At 39.8% G+C, this 21471-nt stretch overlaps 1 protein-coding gene across 11 annotated transcripts in view; it reads right to left on the reverse strand.

Moving 5' to 3' along the window:
• The window catches only part of slmapa (sarcolemma associated protein a), a 63720-nt gene that overhangs the window by 24718 nt on the left and 17531 nt on the right, over positions 1-21471 (reverse strand). For 8 of the 11 annotated variants that reach the window (XM_018663302.2, XM_018663303.2, XM_018663300.2 and 5 more), the window contains exons 2-11: positions 19660-19807; positions 18424-18496; positions 8135-8171; positions 4273-4335; positions 3502-3597; positions 2789-2860; positions 2526-2666; positions 2306-2443; positions 1589-1757; positions 1121-1171 (exon numbers count right to left, since the gene is read on the reverse strand). In XM_018663302.2, the coding sequence (XP_018518818.1) occupies positions 1121-1171; positions 1589-1757; positions 2306-2443; positions 2526-2666; positions 2789-2860; positions 3502-3597; positions 4273-4335; positions 8135-8171; positions 18424-18496; positions 19660-19807 (988 nt within the window). Of the gene's footprint in view, positions 1-1120; positions 1172-1588; positions 1758-2305; positions 2444-2525; positions 2667-2788; positions 2861-3501; positions 3598-4272; positions 4336-8134; positions 8172-14518; positions 14926-18423; positions 18497-19659; positions 19808-21471 lie in introns of those variants that run through there. The other 3 variants (XM_018663304.2, XM_051074536.1, XM_018663305.2) reach the window with 2 other exon arrangements.

The raw sequence follows: 21471 nt of genomic DNA on the forward strand, positions 1-21471 counted from the left end.
GAACTTTTTCAGTGTTTGCACCTATGGTTACAGCCAGGTGTCCAGTCCAAATGAAAGAAAAATGCTGTATTTCCATGACAAACACCTAGACATTATGTAGTTAATCTAGATCATCCACTGCACTGACATGATCTCCTCCCATTCCCTGCACTTGAAAACACTGTGCACATTTGAACAACATACACCACAACTCACACTTAATTGAAATCCAGTGATTGCTGCTCTGCCATAATTCATTTACATCTGTGGTATTTTTGTTATGAACATGTAAATTCAATTTTACACGTGAGAGCCTGACATCTATATCGGTGCTGATGATATTTTTGCAATTGCTATTGCATATTTATAGTACATGTTTATGTTGAATATTTGAAGATATATTGCTAGGAAGATATCAGCCTGAAAAAGTCAGCATTGCTGGGCTCTAGTGTATATTTCTTTATGTATATTTGTTTGTTACAATATAATATTCATGGGTATTTATGTATGTTGCCAATTCACAGTTATATATTTAGTTTTTTTGTGTTTTCTTTAACATTATTGTACAAACACTTGCTCAAATACAAATTATTGTATGCGTATGAATAAAGTTTGTAAATATATTTCTAAAGTGAAGCAATTGTTTCTTGTTTTTTTTTTGTTTTTTTTTTAATTTCCTAACATCTGAACACCTTTCATTAGGTGGTCTCTTGCTAACTAATGACCAGCTGCCAGTCTGACTTAGCTGTGGTTGCAGTTGATAGTTTCTGAATGATTTAAGATCTGAATCAGAAAAATATCTCAATTGAAGATCAATCAATATCATGTCCCCCAAAACTACCAAAGGACACTGAGGACACAGAGAAGGGCCAGATATAAAGCTACTATAAAAACACCAAAACAGAATAAAAAGAGGAAGAAGAAGAAGAAGAGCCGGACTTCAATTGTGACAGACACAGAGAGACAGATGAAGAGAGCAAAGAAGAGCAACGAGCAACATGAAGTTATGTGAACATCATGCAGGAAGTTGTCATGCATCATTAGTGCAGGATGTGAAGTTAGTGACCACAGAGAGACAAACAGCAGCGGCGGTGGAAAGAGGACGAGCATCCCAGAGGAGGCCTGAGACGTGAGGACTCACCCAGACTGTTGTTCTCTTTAATGCTTTTCTCTTGAAGCTGTTCTAACCGCACTGTAAACAACAACAACAACAGCAGAGAGAAGCATTGACTGACAGGAAGTCCTGGCCAAGCCTCCTGATTGGTCAGAGATGTGTTCTGACCCGGCCACCAGTTACTATGGTTATGTGTTGTGTTGACCAGGTGGTTAAAGTGAGTGACTTGCAAGGTGCAGGTACGTTAGCTTGTTAAAAGTTAGGGCAGGACAGTGTGTGTATGTGTGGATGTACTTGTATGTCTATCTTTGTGAGGACCAATGTGACTGTTGGACCTTGGGAAATTTTAGCTGGTCCTAGCTTTCTGATACTTTGAGAGTTCAGACCTGGTTTTAAGGTTTAGATTGAGCATATGGTCATAATGGTTGAGGGTCATCACAAAGATAGTAGTACTAACGTGTCTGTGTGTGTGTTGTGCCTGTAAGTGTTGTGTACCCTGCAGAGCGGCGAGCCTTTCGTTGCTGAAGTCGTTGTCGGCCTGCAGAGCCTCAATGCGAGCCTGGAGAACCTGCTCCTTCTCCTCCATCTCCTCAATCCGCAGCTCCAACTCCCTCTTCTCGGTCGCCCCCCGCTGGGTCAGCTCCTCCTGCCGGCCCTCCGCTGCCTGGAAGAAGAGGAGGAGGGAGGGAGGAGAGGAGGAAGATACCAAGACGTGGGGAAAAAGGCAGAGGAAGGGCAGGACAAAGGGGGAAACCAGTAAATAAAAACAGATTAGTGAGAGAGGAGGAAGGGGATTTAGGGAGGTGAGAAAACAGGAGAAGAGTGAAAGGAAGAGTTGAAAGACAGATGGAAAAAAAAGAGAGACAGAGGAAAGAAGGGAGTAAAAAGAGGAGCAGGACAAAAAGACGATCAAGAGGAGGGAGGGAAGATTAAGATTTAGAATAGATTATGAAAATCTCTCATTCCTCAAATTGTTAAATCAGACTTTGGATTCTCAGGAGCTGAGAAGTGATTTAACACCAGGATTCTGATGTATTGCACCACTGTGCTCTAAGATCTGTGCACCTTTGTAGGTCAGCACTGAATGTACAAGTAGGGGATGTTACTGACTGGACTGCAGCAATTTCTAATACTTGACTGAAGCACTGTTGAACCTATTTATGTTTTGCTATGTATGTAGGGACAGTGTTCCTCTGTGTGTGTCTGGTTTACCTTGATTTTGTCTGTGAGTTCTTTGATCTCATTGACAGCAGCGTTGTACTTGTTGGCGAGCTCCCTGAGCTCCTCCTGGTTCCTCTCAGACATTTCCTTCAGGTGGGTGCACTCATCCTCCGTGTTACTGAGCGAGCGCTGCAGGACAACAGCATCAAAATTACAAATGGCCATTACAGACTCTCTGTGATGATGTGTAGTGTGTATACAAGTGTCCTACCTCCACCTCTGACAGCTTCCTGACCACCTCGATCTTCTCCTGCAGGACTCTCCTCAGAGACTCCTTTGCCGTCGTCTCGTAGTTGTGTTTGTCCTCCTGAAGAGCCAAGAGCTCCTTGCGGATCCCTTCCTCTGTCTGGGACTGTGAAAGTAGAGGAGAGGATTTGAGGATTTGAGGATTTGATCCATTTATAGCTCGAGAATTTGTCATTCCAATCGTGATATAATCTGACAACGCAGCATGAGTGTGTGTCTGTGTGTTACCTTAGAGTAAGCCTGTAGCTGACTGCCCATCACTTCCAGTCTAGAGAGCAGACGGTCCTCATCAATCAGAGCCTTAAAGAGACAAACACTCAGTTTACAGCAGTGTTGGACATATCTTTCTTTGTTCATATCATAGAAGCTAAAAGGAAATGATGGGAAAATTTCCCATGTAGACTAATGTAGGCAATTTAGCAATCTTTCATGATGGACTTGCACTGACCTACAGCAGAGATGTTTGCTCTTAATCAAGTGTAATATGATCACTTCTATATGACACAATCATGTTAATACAATAGAAATTAGTGTAACACTAATTTTGAGAGGTCAGACTGTAGGCTACCTATGACAAACCAGCATGCAAGGTGCATATTCAAGGCGCAGGTCATATTACAATATGCTGAAGAAGTAAACAATAGTATCTTTATACAGGGAACTGTGTGATATGCAATATAATGTAAGATTGTTATCAAAGATATCTCATGTTTTCTGTGTGGCTGAGCAAAAAATAGCGATGAAACAGCAAAAAAAGTTGAAAAAGTTTTCAGAGGAGTTGGAAATCAACCATATACTGAATTTATTAAACAGAGAGTGAGACATAAATAGCAAAATGTACAAGAAGAACTGGAGTAACACCCACAGAGGATGTGTCGTGACATTTATCCCTCCTCATGTTAAAGAAGTAGGCTCAAGCCTGATAAAGGTATCTTTCTTACCTGCCAGCTGCTCTCTGAGGCCTCCTGAGTGGTGGCTAACAGACGCTGCAGAGTGGCTAGCTTCTGCTCCAACATCTGCTCTCTGTGTAAGGCCTCCTGACAGAGAGAGAGAGCGACAGGGAGAAAGGTCAGTAAATAAGGAACAAAAGCAACATAGTCATTTACAGCAAAAAGAAAACGCTCTAAAGATTTGTTTTGTAAATTTCACTTAACCACACCATAAACTGATATGAAAGTAGCATATTAGTTAATATAAATGTTATTTTATTTACACATAAATGAGCAACATCTGTCAGTCTAATATTCTCTGTATATATCTGTCAATTCTCTGCTGGTTACTTTTAACAGTGCTGCTCCTCCTTGCCTGTTTGGTACACAACATCATATTTTTTTAGAACATCATTTCACACAATTCTGTGAACATGGGAAACAAGTTTTTAATGACAAATTAAAATCTTTAGAGAAGGTTCCCTTACACTTGTGATACACTTGAAATAATTTCCCCATTTCACCGATAAGAGAATGTTTTTTTTTTTTTTTTTAATTTTATCTCCTGCAATGCTTATGGTTTTTATGTTTCAGAGTGTGTATTTTTGATTTAATGTGTTTAATAAGGATGAATGATATATGTAGTCTGTTCGGATCAATTAAATTATTTCACCTCCCAGGGGGACATGCCACAGTGCTGATGAGAAACCAACTCAAACGCCTGACTGCTCTCATTAACTGCTGGATTATTTTCAATGTGACCAGTAGGTGTCAGTGTGTTACCTGTAGATACTGGGAGAGCTGGAACAGTTCCTGAGAATACATACTGGGAGTGTTGGCTGCAACCTACAGAACACACATAAGCATATTGACAGTTGACTGGAGTTCATTTAGCCTTGTGTTTGAATTGAAGGTGGACAAACAGATGAAAAACCACTGAGGTCAACAGCATATGCTGCACATGTTCACACACAACACATACACACACAGCCACAAACACAGAGGATGAGAGGGACACACAGTCTACACAACACAGTGTAACAAGAAATGGAAGAAACATGTGCATTCATTTAACCTCAGAGAAGCACTGAGAATGATCTCTGCATCTTCTCCTCTGAATTCAGAGCCTTTGAAAACTACACAACAAGGTCACATACACAGTACACTAGTACCAGTGATCAAACTGGACCAGTATCCCAGTTGTACAGGAATACACAGCAGTCATTCATCCCAAACATGTGCCAATTTTAAGGGAATAGTTAATAGTTTGACATTAGTTCTAGCACACAGCTCCACATAAAACCACAAACAAGAGCTGCAATGATAGGACAATTAACTGATTACTCAAAAAGAGAAAAACAAAAATACCAAAAACCTGATTGTTCCAGCTTCTCAGATGTGAGGATTTACTGCTCTTCTTGGATTTACATGATAGAAAAAGTTTGCAAACCCGCCCGCCACAGCTTGGTCACCAAACAAACTGCTACCTGTAATTATCGGAGGTTATCTACAATTTTGTGTGATGTACTGTTCCATTCAGATGTGTAAACCTCACAGTCAGTCAGCTTCTGTTTGTTGCTGTCATTTGTCCGATGTGATGCAAAGCGAAACAAATTTAGCCGTAATCATGTGTTCACACATCCAAAGTGACTCCCTGCTGCTGTTATCAGTCAGGTGCATCCTCAGCTCTGGCCTGATGATGAAGGTTCACCCAATAGGGTGGCTAATTACTGTAAGCCTGATAAAATTACACAGGTTTAGCAGTCCTTAAAAAAATGGTGCCTTCACTTTCACCTCTATTTTCTCTTTTTTGCTTTGCCTGCTGCCTGTCTGCATTTATTTTATTTCTCCCTGTGCCTGTGAATTCATTGTTCATTCATGTTTTTTTTTTGTTTTTTGTTTTTTTTACCGTTACATATTTTCAGTGGGTTAACCTGACCTGCTGCAGGAGTCTGATATAAAGATGGCAAAGCATTTTTACTGTTTTCTGAGGTTTTATATACAAAAACAAATCTATTAATTGAGAAAGTAATTGTCAGATTAATTGATAATGAAAACAGTCATTATTTGAAGCCTCATTTTTTTTTTTTTTTTTTCTGTTTGTGTGCTATTCCTAACCTGATGGTGTTGCAACTGATCATTAACAAGCCTGATGGAGGTGAAAGCAGGTGTATTATTCCAGGCACTGGTGAAACTGAAAACTGAAGCAGCCACTGGTACATATGGTCTTGTCCCAAAACCCACACACATTTCTGCCTGATGCATTCATTACATTTCCAACCTTAAGTCGATGTGACAGCCTGGGTGTGTGTGTGTGTGTGTGTGTGTTGTGTGTGTGTGTTTCTGAGCGTGTGAATCACTATGTATGTGTGTCTTTTGAGACCTGGGAGGTGCAAGGATCCTGCTTTAAGACTCATAATTATGTTAGAGAAGTGGTTCAAATCTAATCACAGTTCCTCCCTGCTTCTCACACTCACAGCACTCTCTCTCTCCCTCTCTCCCTCACACACACTCACACTCACACACAGAGTTAGACAGCCTACATTCCTCAGACAGGTTACACCGAGGCCCTGTTGTTCTCACTGTTGGAGGGAGACACACAGAACAGGGCGAGGCAGCAGAGGAAGATAACGTGCTAATGTAAGGTACAGACCAGTACTTTAAACAATTACCCTGGCATTGTGCTGTATGGGGTGGATTTATACAGAACAATATAACATTCACCTGTTATGGCATCGTAGGGTTTTCACATTGCAGGTGTGGTGTCAACTCAACCTCAACTTCAGGTCCACTTGCAAGCTTTTTCTGAAGCTTTTACACAGTCATCATCAGCAGATTTAGCACTTTAGCTCATGAAGTGGACATTGAGGTGGAACTGTTTTGTCATTCTTGTTTAATACTCAAAGTTTTATATGTTTGTTTAACTGCATCTCAGTCTCGTAAAGTCAGATTGATGGTGTTTTGTTATTGATGTGTGTCTGTAACTGTTTTGTTTTTGTGGTTTTTTTAACACGCTGAGTGAGTGGTGAGGCCAAAAACAATTTTTCCATATTGTGGACACCAAAAGTTCCTAACTTACAACTCTTAGAGTTTCTCTTTACCAAATCACCAGAGTTTCCTCAGCAACAAGACAAACACTGACTTTTAACAAACCAGTTTTACCTTTTATTCCCCTCTAACAGATGAACAGGGTCTAGATAAGATATAGTGCGCTGTATTTAACAGGGTGGTAGTGCTAAATGATTTCAGGAAAAGATCTAGTTTATAATCTTATAATCTTACAGTTCAGTTGTTGATCCAGATTTGTGTTGATGTTTTGTCCAACAGCAAATCAGTCTCTGTGGAAGTCAAGCTCATCTGGATTCAGGTGAGTCCACATCCTTCTTTTATAACCTAAGGCCCTCAGTGTCGCGATTTGAGACTCCAAAGTCTCCTCACAGTGCAAAGCGGAGAAGCTTCATTAAAATTTCCTCTGGCACGAGGGAGCTATGACCCACAAACCAGTCATGCCTTTTCAAATAACTGTGTGGTAGACTACTTCCCCATTCAAAGTCATAACTTTAACATGCTACCAGGACTTGAAAAGTGGAAGTACATTGCACCAGGTTCATGGCAACAGGAGAAAGTAACTGTTCAATCAGAGCAGAGTATGTAAATGATGTGCTTTACACATCTGGAAGCTTTGGGCTGGTGAAAAGGAAAGCCAGGTGTTTACCCACAGTCATGTAACAACAACAACAACAACAACTATTTTGCATTATTATGAGTGATGTAATTGTACTTTCACTGAGTTAGTTAGGGAGTTCTATGTCATTTTCCAGAATCTGTGAAAATACTACTGGTATGTATGGTACACACTTAACCAGGTAAGGTACCAGCTTGCCCAAACGTTCTAAAGTTGTATCATATCTTGTACAATATGGATCTCCATTAAGAGTATAATTTCTAATTTCAATTCTCAAATGTTACTGTTGCCTAAACAGAAACAGATATTCAAGTGCTCTGTCAGAAGTTTGACTAAAGACAACAAGATAGTACTTTTATTTATTTAATTAAATTGTTTTTTAATAACCTCTGTGTATAATCAGATAAAATAAAAAAGATGATAAAAGATGCTAAATCTGACCAGACATTTCAGACCAACAACAGACAAATGTTGGTCCTCACCACAAAATCATTGAGGTTTGAGATCTGCTCCTGATTTCCACAAGCTGTTTCTCTAAACCACAGAGTAACAGGATTAGAACCTACAGAGAACATCACATCCAGATCCCACAGTATCAGAACCCAGTTTCAGCTCTGAGCAGAGAACAACCTTTAGTGAACAAACGTTTAAACAGTTTTGAAGACCTCTAAAACACTCAGATGGAACAGTGAGAAAAAAACTTTCCCCCTGATCCACATGAAAGATTTCTGCAGCGCAGCAGAACTGGCTGCAATCCCTGCATTCCTCTATCAGCTGACTACTCCACTATGTGTGTGTGTGAGTGTGTGTATGTGTCTGAAAACACACACAAAACAAACACACACAAATGTAGCTCCGTAACTGAGGTGCAGGCTCACATGGAAATCTGAGACAGACGCAGACAGCTTGCACATGGGACAGGACAACAAAACAACAACACACACATATTTTTGTTCTTACCTTGTCTACAGGTAGTGGTAACGGAGCCTGGATGACACTGAAAGAGGAAGAGAGAAAACAGTTGGTTACCATGGAAACAACAGGGTGGGAAGATATATGGAGTAACCACGGCGACAAAGGGAAAAAATGGTTCTTGAAGGTCTTGTGACACTTGTTTTTCACCTCCTCGTTAAATAAAAATCTCATCTTAGTACAATGAAGTCATCTGCACAACTTATATAAATATCTGAAGGTGTGTTTGTGTTAATTCAGAGCTGCAAAAAGAGATTAAATATGAGATTTGTTAGCTAATTCTTCAATTGACTAGTTTAATTCAATATCAGCTTCTCAGAGAGCCTCAAAACACTCACACACTCTCCATGTAATATATAAGCATGGACAGGGATTCCTTAAAGTACAATTAAAGTTACTGAGGGATGTTCACGTGCACAGAGAAGCCTGAGGCCAGTTTCCAGAGGTGCAGAATGAGCCTGTCAAGTGATAAAGCACCTGGGTTCAGACAGCTCAGCTAATTACAACAATGCACCAATGATGTACCAGTCAATCAGGGCTCTCTATAAATTATGATGTTGGTTTACGTCACTTACATGTGCAAGGTAGCGGGTATAGAGGGGATGAAGTTGCTTCTTCTTAAAAAGCTGAAATATTTTTTTCAATCTTTCAGTTTCTGCTTGAAAAATGACTGCAACAATTCACTGATTATCAAAACAGCTGCCAATTATTCTTCTTTATCAATTAATCAACTAATCGTTTTGGCTCTACTGATAGCTGTATCCCATGTTTCAATGCTGTAAAAGTGATCATTTCTGGCAGACAGTTTCACAATAAAAACAAGTGGCTAATACAAAATTAAATGAATAATTGATTGACCCACTGCTATTAAATTTACAGTAATATGTGTGTATGTGTATAACATAACGGTTATACAACAGATCCTTACAAAGTTACTAACGTCATATCCATGTCCTCGCACCACGCCAAGAGCACAGATCATTGAGGCGTAACTAGTGACTGTATCTGGCCCAGAGAGGCTACTCAGTTGGGTGCCGCTCCAGTAGCAGCAGGATAGGGACCCGGAGGTAGGTGGTTAGAAGCTAGGTGAGCCTCCTCGCTACCATCTTAACAACCTCAGAAACTATCATAGGGACTCTAATCCAGTATAGCTGAAGGCTCAGATCCTCTGAAACCACCAGGGCTAATGATCTAACAAAGTATAAAGATCAACCAACATGCATGAGACAACAAAATACAAGAGCCAGAGAATGTATTCGTGGATTTAAAATCCCAGATCTGAAGAACCAGACAAAAACGTCAACACACATCAGCTTATTTGAAACGCAAAAATTGAGCTGCACCGCAAGCCAGATGTTTTATGTTTATATAACAGATATGTAGGACTGCCCCCTAATTCCACTATTCAATGAATCAGTCAGGAAGTCCCTGATTTAGCTAAAACATATCAGGTGTCGAGTCGATACGCCTTTCCTTTTTTTTAGCTGCCTCAGAGTTCACACACACAGCACTGCAGGAGCAACAGTGCAACAGGCTGTAAATTTTACAATCAAATCTTGTCACAAAACAAAGACTGTTATGAAGTTGCAATTACACAACCCTACAATTACGGTTCAAACACCTTCTGTGTTGTAAGCTATTGTTTGAAACTGTGACAGCAGCTGCACGAATGGTGATTTAACAACCAGACTATTCTGATTTAATACATCACAGCAAATTAAAAACATGTGAATCCATGCGAGTTTTTTGTTCACACAGAAATAAAACTCCATGGGCTCGCAGGAAGCTTAACCACCTTCAGTTCATGCCCTGCAGTAACATGACCTCTGCCATTTGGTGGTGATATCTATCCAAAGTCCTTGTATCTGAGAGCACAGCAAGGTCACATAGGTTTGTTTTTTTAGTGAGGGGGGTGAAGATAATCCAGGATACCTGGAAACACTCAGAGTTCAGGAATGAAGGTAAACTTGACTGTGGACAAAGTATAAACCTGACTCTGTTAATGTATAACTACCAACCAGCAGGAGGAGGTGGGGACTGCAGCGGCTCCTACAACAACTATGAGGAAATAACACAAACTTCTCACAGTGGATGAATCGATTCATTGTTATTTAATTCTTGATGATTCAGTTTCAACATATAAATGCCAATGTTGCATTTGAAGCTTTCGAGGATTCATCCTAGGAATGCAAGTTTCTTCTGCACAAGATCTTAATTTCCTCAAAGTCAACATTTTACACATCATGCAGCACGAACTGAACCACGACAAGTAACTGCAGACACAGAACACTTAGTGAATATGTACGTTTACTGGGAAAATGTGCAAGCTCCATCTCAGGATTTTAAGAATTGATATTGGATCGCTCAAATAAAAAATTTTAAGAATGTATCCAGCTCTATTGCCAATATATAATTTCAAGTCACTTTCCAATAAAAAATAAATGACACTTTCTTGTTCTAGCTTTTCAAATGTGAGGATTTCAAGTTTTTCTTTGGCATAAATAAAAGTAAATTCAATATCTTTGGGTTTTAGAAAGTTGGTCAAACAAAATGAGCAATTCTGCATGTCAGCTTGGGCTTTAGAACACTGTTTTACGACAGTTAAATTGACGTTAAATTGAAGAAAAAATATGCAGAAAAATATTTAGTTGCAGCTCTAAACATTTTAGTATGGTATACAGGTTCCACTGAAGTGTGAAAGAAAACCAAAAAACCTAGATTAAACAGTACCATCACAGGATATGACTAAAACCCATTATAATACATATAACAAAATAACACTAATACTGTAAACATTCAACTACAAAATGTGCCAATATTGGAATAAATGACCAAATACAGTTGTTCAGGTTGTGCAATCAGACATTTTCCTCTCACTATAACTACATGAACACAACTACTGCAGGTTTGAAACATGTTTCGTCATGTGTGCAAGTCTTTATTCGCAGACATTCCTCAAGTTTTAATGATGCAACCAGATTTAGTAAATCACTGATCTGAGAGTAGCTGGCAGTTTCTAAATACTTAGTGAAGACCTGAAACACAAACAGTGATGATTACAAATAAATGTGCAACTAATCCTGATTATACTGTAATCTCATATCATGTTTCTATTTGAGAAAAAGAAAAATAGAGACACAGAAAGAGATTAACCAACACTACTGAGATCAAATCAACTAAAATTAAAGTTAGGCAAAAGAAATGCTTGCTCATACTGAACAATGGCAGTTATAATTAATCTAAAATGGCAGAGATGTAGACAGAATAAAGGGGTGGGAACAATGCTTTAACTTGTGATTTCTGTTTTGTAAGTGAATTAGATAAAATACCTAAAAGCATAAAGCAAACAGTTCAGCTTCTCTGCAGATATCAGTTTCTGCTGCTGCTGTCCTCCCTCAGTGTGACAAACAACTTCCACAGAGCAACATCATCCATCACAGTAAACACCAGAGACTTTATGTTTGATCCCGATTTCATTGTGCTGAGTTAAGTGTTTTCATATCAGAGCTGCATTACACTGAACCCTGCTGCTGCCTGTTGATCACTTCACACCCAGGAAGAAAAGCAAGTCTCCTTCAGGAGACACTGTAATCCTCCAAAAAGTAGGCAGGCTGCACTGCCACAGGAATCTTTTATCTAGTTTTATCAAGGTCCCTTATTGTAGAAAGAGGGATTTCCATGTCTTTTTTGAAAAGAAATGCACTTAGTCCGTATTCAGAAACTGCTTCCAAACGAGCCAATATCATCTTGTAATATCAAGTGCCCCCTCCATGGCCCACATGGATCCACTGTTTCAACTTTATCAACAACACATCAAGCAGTCATTCTGTCGGATGTCAGGAAGCAGATATATCATTGCATAGCCCTCACAGGAATTATAGAAACACTTGAGCATTTTAGTCCGAATCTGAACATCTGTTTAGCTTATTGTCTTTGTGATGGCTGTCATCCTTTGCATTTACCAGTAACTTTTACCAAATATACAGGTGGCTACAACTTGTCACCTATGTTTGGCATGGTAGTGCATCACTCAGAAAATAGTTTGCCAATCAGAAAAGACACAGACACAAAATGCCCTGTTCTTGCTAGAGCTTCAGTGAAAAGCATGAGAGAGAGGATGTAAAACTATATGGATGGTTTTTTGTGCTTAAAACCAAAAGTATGACTTCTGAAAACTTTAAAGAAAAGACCTGGACAGTAGTATAGGCCCTTTAATAAGTTCAAGCTACATGTCATGTGGTAAAATTGAATAAATAAATGTTCTCAAAAATAATAAGTACATCCAGTGTATTTAGCACAGGGGTTATTAAAACTGCACAGTGGGACCATTTGAAGAAGACTCCCTTGTCCATAATGACTCCATCTTACTGTGTAGTTCTAACAGTTTGCTTCTGCTACATTCATTCAGTCACAGCAGTCTATCATGCTTTAATTTCAATCACCACAGTCAATCACTGTGCATAATGTTGTTTTATTTATCACTACTGCCAGCAGCAGTTCTGTCACTCAAACAGCATCATCACAGCAGGAGGCTCCCCACTCATCATTAGATTAGATTTTGCCCTTTCCACTGTAGGAATTTAACAACCTTTAACACGGGGCTTCACATGACCTTTACTTGTGAGGCTTTATCGTCAGCTTTCTCCTTGAGCGTCTTCTTTTTCATCATCTGGTCAAAATTTTCATTTGTCTGACACTGACATGCTACATTTTACCTGCATATCAGCATGTTAGCAATGTCAGTGTGAGCATGTTAACTAATATGTAATTGTCTGCTATGGCCACATAGCCAACGTTAGCAAGTATAGAGATGGGGCCAGGTGCAGCTGAAGTGGTTCAGGATGTGGTAAAAACCAAACTTGAGTAAAATCTCAACAGCAGGTGTTCACAGCAGATTCTGTCTACATCAAGCAAATCACTAATTTTCAGTTATTGTCAAACAATGACTGAGATCAGACCAGCACTGCTCCAAAATAACACATTTAAAAAAGGTGGAAAGAAAATCCACAGCGTAACATGACCTAAATTCACAGCTCTTCAACTATGGCTCACGAGAACATCAAGTCTGCCTACACACGCACAGACACACACACAGCCAGTTCAGCCAGTCCACAGGAATCAGTCATCCACATCAGATCTAGTCGAGTGTGTTTTGCATGCGCTCCAGCAGACACTGATGATGGAAAACACTGGCAGTAGTTTCCATCTGTGCCCTGCTCACATATTTCTACCACTAAATAGATTTTACACTCACACCAAAACTCAGACCTGTTCTGGGGGACATGAAGCAGTCACAGAGAACATTTAAAACTGTCTGGCATAGGCAAAAGATTTATTCTCTTCTTTACTTATTCTTTGATCATCCCATTTCTGATTTTATATCATTTTATTAGGACAAAGTTCTTATCTGGCTGCTTGAGATTATTAACATTTAACAGACTTTTTCGTTTAAAAGAAAAACACATATATTTCTTAAGTAAGCGATCACATTATGTATGATTTTGGCTCCATATCGTCAGAAAAGCAATCCTGAATTACACCTTCAGAAAATTAATTAAAAGTTTAGAAAAATTATCAATTAATTATTAGTTCTCCATTATTCAACTGTTGTACCAGTGTAAATTTAATATATTTGGATTTTCAACTGCTGGTTAAACAGAACAAAATAACGGAGGATGCCGAGTTCTACACAGAAGTTCTGCCGAGAGATACAAAGAAAGCCCCAGACGAACCGGCCAGAACCTTGCCGTTGTGAGGCAATAGTGCTATCCACTGCACCACCACATCGCCCCAGACAGATAATGAAATCAATAATTGAAAAATAATAAAATAATAAAAATAATAATAATTGTTGTGGGTCAGTTTAGACTAAAACTGATCTCAAAACTGTCCCTTCGAAATTGTAAAATTGAAAAACGTTGGACTTAGCTTTAGTCTTTGAGGATATTTGAACCAGTTAATGAAGAGACATGGACATGCCCCATGTTTGTAAAACAATAGTTCCTGTATTTAAGAAACCATAATAGAGTGAAGGATTCTTTTGTCACAGCTGCTGCTTCAGGTTTGGTCACTTGTTTTTACCTGCACACAGCATGAACAACAAACCTAAGAGTCATCCAAACAAACCACAAGAAATCAGCTCTGAGTCAACCACTTTAGACTTCCAGCTTCATTTTATGACAGGATGTAAGTCACTCTGTGCACCTTTTAGAGACGCATTTACCAGTTCAAGCTTCACATTGTGATGTATCACAAATTTTAGGTCATAACAGTATTTTACTGTAAGGTTCGATAAACAATCAGGAGCCAAGGCAGCCAAATCAGGAGCATCTAAAAACCCTAGTTCAGATTTTGGTCCAGCAGAGACATTACCTGTCAGGTCTTCGTCCTGTGTGTGAGTCAGCTGGTGATTTGTCACAGGACAAAGTTCACTGCTCGGCCTCTATCTCAGCCTGATTAAGCTACTCCTGCGAGAAAACCAACCCTTCCTCAACTTCATTTTCTCCTCTAGTTTCAGACGGAGCAGCTGATTCCCCTCTGCCTCTCCACAACATGAGTGAAGTCATCCCATAACACAAACTTTCTTTCTTTCTTCTCTTTGCTCCTCCTCTCCTCAGAGCAAAACAGCCGATTTTCTTCCTTTAACATGTGCGGAGTTACTGTCGCTCCACCCCTCCTGGCACTCCCTGTGAGGAAACAATCTCTCCTCTCTGCTGCAGCTATGATTCCTCACTAACTTTATGGTCTGCAGGAGAACAAAGGTATGCTAGATAACTAACCTGGTGCTGCATGAGGGGGGCGGAGTTAACATCTTTCTCAATCTCATCAACACATATCAACAAATCTGACATTCAAGAGCTCTACTCACCTGAGAGAGAGCGAGCGATGGTCCTGAAAATGAAACATCCTCACTAACCACCTGGCGACGCGAGTGTGTGTGTGTGTTTTAAGGAAATATGGCAGGCGATAACAAACTGATACGGGGAAACAAAGGAGAGCTGTTGTCCTCAGCAAAACAGCGACTGGAGATAAACAACTGCGGTTAAACCTGAAACACTTTGGAGGCATGACTTCATTGTTTTATAGTCATATTTGTGTCTGGCAGAATAATTTTTCACCAGATAAAAGAAGTAGTTCAGTGTTTCCTGTACAAAAACTGTGGGATGTTATCAATAAAGCAGAGATAGAGCTTCAATTTAAATTCTATCTTTCCTTTTTAACTATAATAATAGATAACAGATAACTAGACAAAGGCGCTTTTAATAGTTAGCATATATGACCACAATTCAGTCTGACTCCTTTGTGAAGTACATGATTTGTGTATATACTGTGATTCTTTTTATGTACTTTGTAAACACCCATAAGCCACAACATTAAAACCACTGACAGATAAAGTGAATAACACTGATCATTTTGTTACAGTACAATGTTCTGCTGGGAAACCCCACCCTTCCATCCACCTGGATGTTACTTTGACACCTATCATCCACCTAAATATGGCACCTAAACACACCGCCCCATGGCAAGAGGGGTCTCCCCCAGAAGGACAACGCTCATACCACACCAGAATAACTGCTCAGAAATCACTCAAAGACCACAAGGAAGACCCTAAGCTGTTGACCCAGCCTCCAAACTCCCAGAGGTCCTGTTTCCACTCCCCGATGTGTCAGAGCTGTTTTGGTTGCTACACAATGTTAGGCAGGTCCCACAGATCAAACTGATATCTGTGGAGTTTGGAGGCCAGGTCAACAGCTTAGGGTCTTTGTCGTGGTCCTTGAGACATTTCTGAGCAGTTTTTAAGATGGCGACTCTCTATTTATTGGAAGAGCCTTGTGCTCGAAACATCACACAGGCAAATAAAATCCTTCTAAAATCCCACTACTCCTCTTTGTGGGTCACCACTGACTCCTCACTGATTCACAGGCTGAAATCTGCTGCTGCTGCACGTTTTCAAACTTTTTTCTGGCCATACAGTGATGTCACAGCAGGTGTTTTGCATTAGAGGAAAAACAAAATAGTATGGGGTGTGTTCATACAAAACTTTTTTTTAATCCATCACTGCCTGTTTTACATAAAATCTAATGGAAGTGGCTGCAAGCAGCTCAGACTGAAGCTATTTAGAAACTGAAAAAGGTTTCACTTTTTCAAATGTTTTAACTGCAGAGGTCAAAAGGAAATTAATCAGACTATTCCTGGGAGTTTTCAGGGTTCACACCTACAGTTGTAAGCAAGGATAACAAGTCTGAATCAAGCTTTAAAAGACACAGATGTATAAATACAGGTGTTTTACACACAAGAGACGACTGTATAAAGCTCTATTTGGCTGACGTCCAGATGGCTAATTCCATCACCGGGGAGCAGAAACATTCTTCAGCTATTAATAAATCTGTCTGACTAAGCTTCTCATCACCCTCCAGCTGTACTTCATTAGAGACAGAGCCACACAGACTTAAGTACAATAAGTAAAGCTGTCCTTGATTAATAAGTAAATGTCCATTTACTAAAATTTGAGCTGTTATATGTGGATCTGTGAGGGTGGGTGGTTCTTGGTTCAGTTCCAGCTGGGCATGTTAATGATTAATTTGTGAATGATTAACAATCAATAGCGTTTGATTCCTTAAATTTATATGAAGATAAATAAAAAAGTGAATTTAGGCCTGAGACATTGGTTTCATCTGCGCAGGTGTTTTCAGTAGCTGGTCTTTGAATTTCAGATCCATTTGTGTGACTGTGACATTGCAGGGAAAGACACCAATGTTTTGATGATGTGTGAGGTTTGAGTTAATCTAACACCCTTCATCTAACCAGCTGCTGCATATTTAACTATTCTTCCTGTCAACACCAAAATGTTGCCATATCAGCCGACCTGAAGTAAACATTTGTTAGCGATATATTTCCCTGATTAGTTTGTGCTGATCATTCATTCAGTTGGCTTTTTTTAGTAATTGTTGCTGTACTATTGCTGTGATGCTTGGTGCAGAAAAAGGTCTCTTTAAAAATAAAAAAAACAGTGCTTTATTAGCACCCTTCTTATTCCCGAAACATGCAAAACCATTTCTGAGCATCTGCAGTGCACAGAGGGACATGAATGCATGATTACTGAAAATCGACTGTAGAAAACATTTATTTTGCCTCAAGCAAAAACAAGTTTGTGTAAATTTCTAAGTGTGTTGACTTTAGGCATAAGGTTTTAGAAGTGCACAGAAATTTGGGCGGTAGGTTCTGGGTTCAAACCTCCTCTCACCCAAGGTTTATGTGTAGAGTTTGCATGCTCTCCCTGTGCCTGCGTGGGTTTCCTCCGGGTACTCGGGCTTCCTCCCATAGCCCAAAGACATGCTGTTCAAGGGTTTACCCTGCCTCTTGCCCAGTGTCAGTAGGGATTGGCCCACAGCTTAGATTCAAACTAGAGACCCTCTCATAGTGAAGAGCTATGCACTGAAACACCAAAACTCAATTCAGCTTTTTGCTACAGTCGGGTGAACTGATGTGTTTTGTCCATAAGCATATAAATGGACCTCACTTCTTCATTTGCCAACACACAGGCAGCAGGAGGAGGAGCAGAGCAGACCCAGGGGACTGTATTTCAGTCCGCATTATTGCAGGTCAGGATGCTCATCTGCATTTTCCACACTGAAAGCTGGACAAGGAGGGCAGCAGATGGCACTGCCCACCATGGCACTGTGCCCCAGCATCACACACACACACACAGATTCCACATGGTATCTACAGTAGCCAATTACAAATACAGAGACACACACACAGGTGGGACTCCCAGTACAGTAGGAAGCTCCATGCTGGGTCAGCTGCCGGTCTGCTACGGCCCATTTAACTCTACGCATACACACATTTGTGCTCCTATAATGTCTGAAGAGAATATCCTCCATTCTCCAGCCATCAAATCACCATTTGACCGACACCAGCAATAGATTTCAAATGATTATGACACAGATCAAAAACACACACACACACTCTTCCCCCTGCAGCTTGTTAACAGATTGGCTGTCCTCATCAACAACTAGACTGACAATAATCACATCACTATGCAAGCAGAAATTTCTGTGTGTGTGTGTGTGTGTGTGTGTGTGTGTGTGTGTGTAAGAGCAGGCAGACAGGCAGTAACATCATCAGCATACAGTACGCAGAGAAATATTAAAACATCAGAAAGTAACTGGTTCATTCTGTCCAATGATAATGTTGCATCAAGGAGGAATGTTTAAATACAATGTGCACTAATCATGTAATTTGTGAGTGATCAATACACTGATGAGAATGCTTACTCGCTTCGACGGCGTGCCTCCATCCCATCAGGTAGGAAGAGTTTGATTGTTGACACGATGCAGCCATGGGTGACTAGAAACACAAACAGATAATGTCCACATCACGTCAGGAATAACTAATAATGTCCTCCATCATTAGCACACACAGAGACCACAGAGAGAAGTCCTGAACAACACATCACCCACCAGTGATGGAAAACAAATTTCTAAATTGCTTGTGTAGATGACAAAAAACCTACACAACTGACTTCATACAAAGTGTGCTACTTTCAAGATCATCCCATTGATCGAGATATTGAACAGAAACACATGAGGAATCACAAGTTTCCCATCTTATTTCCATACGGTATAAAAAATCTGTCAGCTGTCTCAAAAAACTTGCCTGAATTGTGTAATCCATTATCATTAATGTTACAAAAAATAACTAGCCACTACTTTGATATTTGATAAATCCTTTTTTTGTTCTTTTGGTCAAACAAAATATGACATATGAAGACAAAGTAACAAAGTTGTGAGGTGGTGATGGGCAGTTCTGACAAATGTTTGATATTTTAGAGAGACAACAATTAATTGAAGAAATATTCTACATAATCACAGCCCTACTTTAAGTCAAGATTGATTTGAAAAGTTTGCACTGCACAACCTCACTATATGGGAACTTTGACAGAAATGTAAGAAATGTAAGGTTTATTATGATGGATAACATAACTCAAACACTAAGAGCAAAATATTTTTACATACTATTAATAAATGGAAACCAGTGACTCCTGAGAAAATTAGCTACATCTTCAATGGAGCTTATTACATCTAAAATACTTCAGTGTAGTTTCATTTAATTCTATAAAAACACATCAGTGCATACTGAGTCTTTTTGACACTGTGATGTTCACAGATTAGCCTCTGACAGCAGCAGTCTCAGATGAATGAGGTCCAGTGCAGGTTGAATGCCTGCTGGGTCTCCAGTATAAAAGCGACTTTAGTGGAGCTGAAAATTTGACCTCAATATCTGCTCTGCGTATGTGTATGTGTTTTTATGTAGTCTATAGCCCAAGCAAAATGAGCCCTACGGTTCTCTCGAGGGTTAGTCAGAGTTATTATTTCAGGGTTGTATGTAGGCTGGTAGAGGAAGGAAAAAAATGTTTTATTTTCTATCTCACTGTAACTACTTTATTTGATTATAAACCGTGTCTTTTAACACTTACTTGTGTGTTAACATATTTTTGTACATGCATGTACCTTTGCGTGTGTTCTCAGTGACGTCAACACCAAACTGGATGATGTCTCCAGAGAGGACCTCACAGGGCGGACTCTCCTCCGAGCCGCGACTCAACCTCTGGCTGTTGATGAACGTCCCGTTGCTGCTTTTAGTGTCCTGCAGGTAGAACTGAAGCACACACACAAAAATAACACACATCAGGTGAGAACCATGTGAGGAAATGTCACAAGAACAACAAACATGAACAGACTGTTACATTCTTTGAAATGAATTGGAGTCAAGTTCAAATCATTAAGGACGAGGCAGCAGGGACAAAAATGTCAGAACATATTCATCTGCAGCCCATAATGAAATTTCACAACCGTCAGTAGTGATTTTCAAACCCCATACAACATAGTGGTGTTTAAGCCATGTGACCACAGCTGAGAGCTGCCATACCAGAGTATCATTATCAGCCAACAGGAAGATGTTTTTTCAGTTAGTTCTCAAGAGGTGTGATGCAGTTAGCTGTACACAGGTGAACTGTTTGGCAGGTATAACATTTACCATGTCCACCATGTTAGTTTATCATAATAGCATGATTACTAGGGGTGTGACTATTCTGAAACAGACACCAAAACCACAGTATAACATCCACAATCTCATACTGTGATACAGGAAAACGGATCATGCCTGCCATAAAAGTTGGTTTAGTTAGCTTAAGTAGAATAATAAACCTGAGACAGCAGAACTGAACCATGGCTCAAAAATCAAGGTCTGAACCAAACTGTGGATTTGGAGACTTGTTATACACCCAGCAATAATATTTACTAATTAGCAGTAAAAACAAAGTACAACTGTGGATTAGAGGATGACACGGGAGTGTCTCCCGTCCCATCCCCTGCCACAAAAATAATCCTATCCCATCCCAATCCCAGAAGAAGTGAGCGTCTGTACGAACTTCCATGTCAAACCACTGAACAGTTGCTGAGCTATTTCACTCTTAACCAAAGTGGTGGGCAGGCTGACCTACATTGCCATCCTGGGACCCACACTGCTAATGTAGCCAAAAAAAAAACCAAAAACCTACATATATTGATATCATAATTGTGAACCTCAGGTCTGACACAAACCAGTACATTAGGCAAAACACATATTCATTAGTGTGTCTCTCCCTGAGCCTCTGAGGTTGCTAAATAAACTTAAAAAGGCTTTTCTGGGCTCTAGGGAAGTTTTACAAAATCTTTAAGGTCTGAAAAGGAGTAAAAACTGACCTTTCCATCTGTACTGTCAAAATACAACCGTTTCTTTTTTTGTAGTTGTAGTTGTTGTACTGCACATGACCGCTGGTACAAACTGTCAACAATGCTAACTGACAACTATCCAACCCCATTAACACATCCAGGGACACACTACAAATTAAACAGTTACTTGTATTTGTTGATTTTGTTTCTCTTTATACATTTATTCCTGCATTCACAATGAACTCATCACTACTCTCTTACAGTCAGTGCTCAGGGCTGCATGACTACTTGATTATAATTTAATCCTGAGGCTATGCTGTAGTTGCAAAGATATACAAAGGCACTTCGACACAGTCACACAGCATGAATCTGAGAGAGCGACGACAACAACACAAATATACCACATGAATCACATCAACTTTGTTTCATTCACCTTTCAAAACACAGATGCAGGTGTCAGACAGGAAACCAAACATGCACATACATCAAACAACAAAATGCACGTGTTACAGACAATACACAACGCGTAAAAACACAAACCTGACATACAAACATACATCTGATTCATGAACAAACACAGACATGGTAGGGTATGAAATTACACTACAC

The sequence above is a fragment of the Lates calcarifer genome, linkage group LG12 (assembly GCF_001640805.2).
Source record: "Lates calcarifer isolate ASB-BC8 linkage group LG12, TLL_Latcal_v3, whole genome shotgun sequence".
Classification (NCBI taxonomy): Eukaryota; Metazoa; Chordata; class Actinopteri; family Centropomidae; genus Lates; species Lates calcarifer.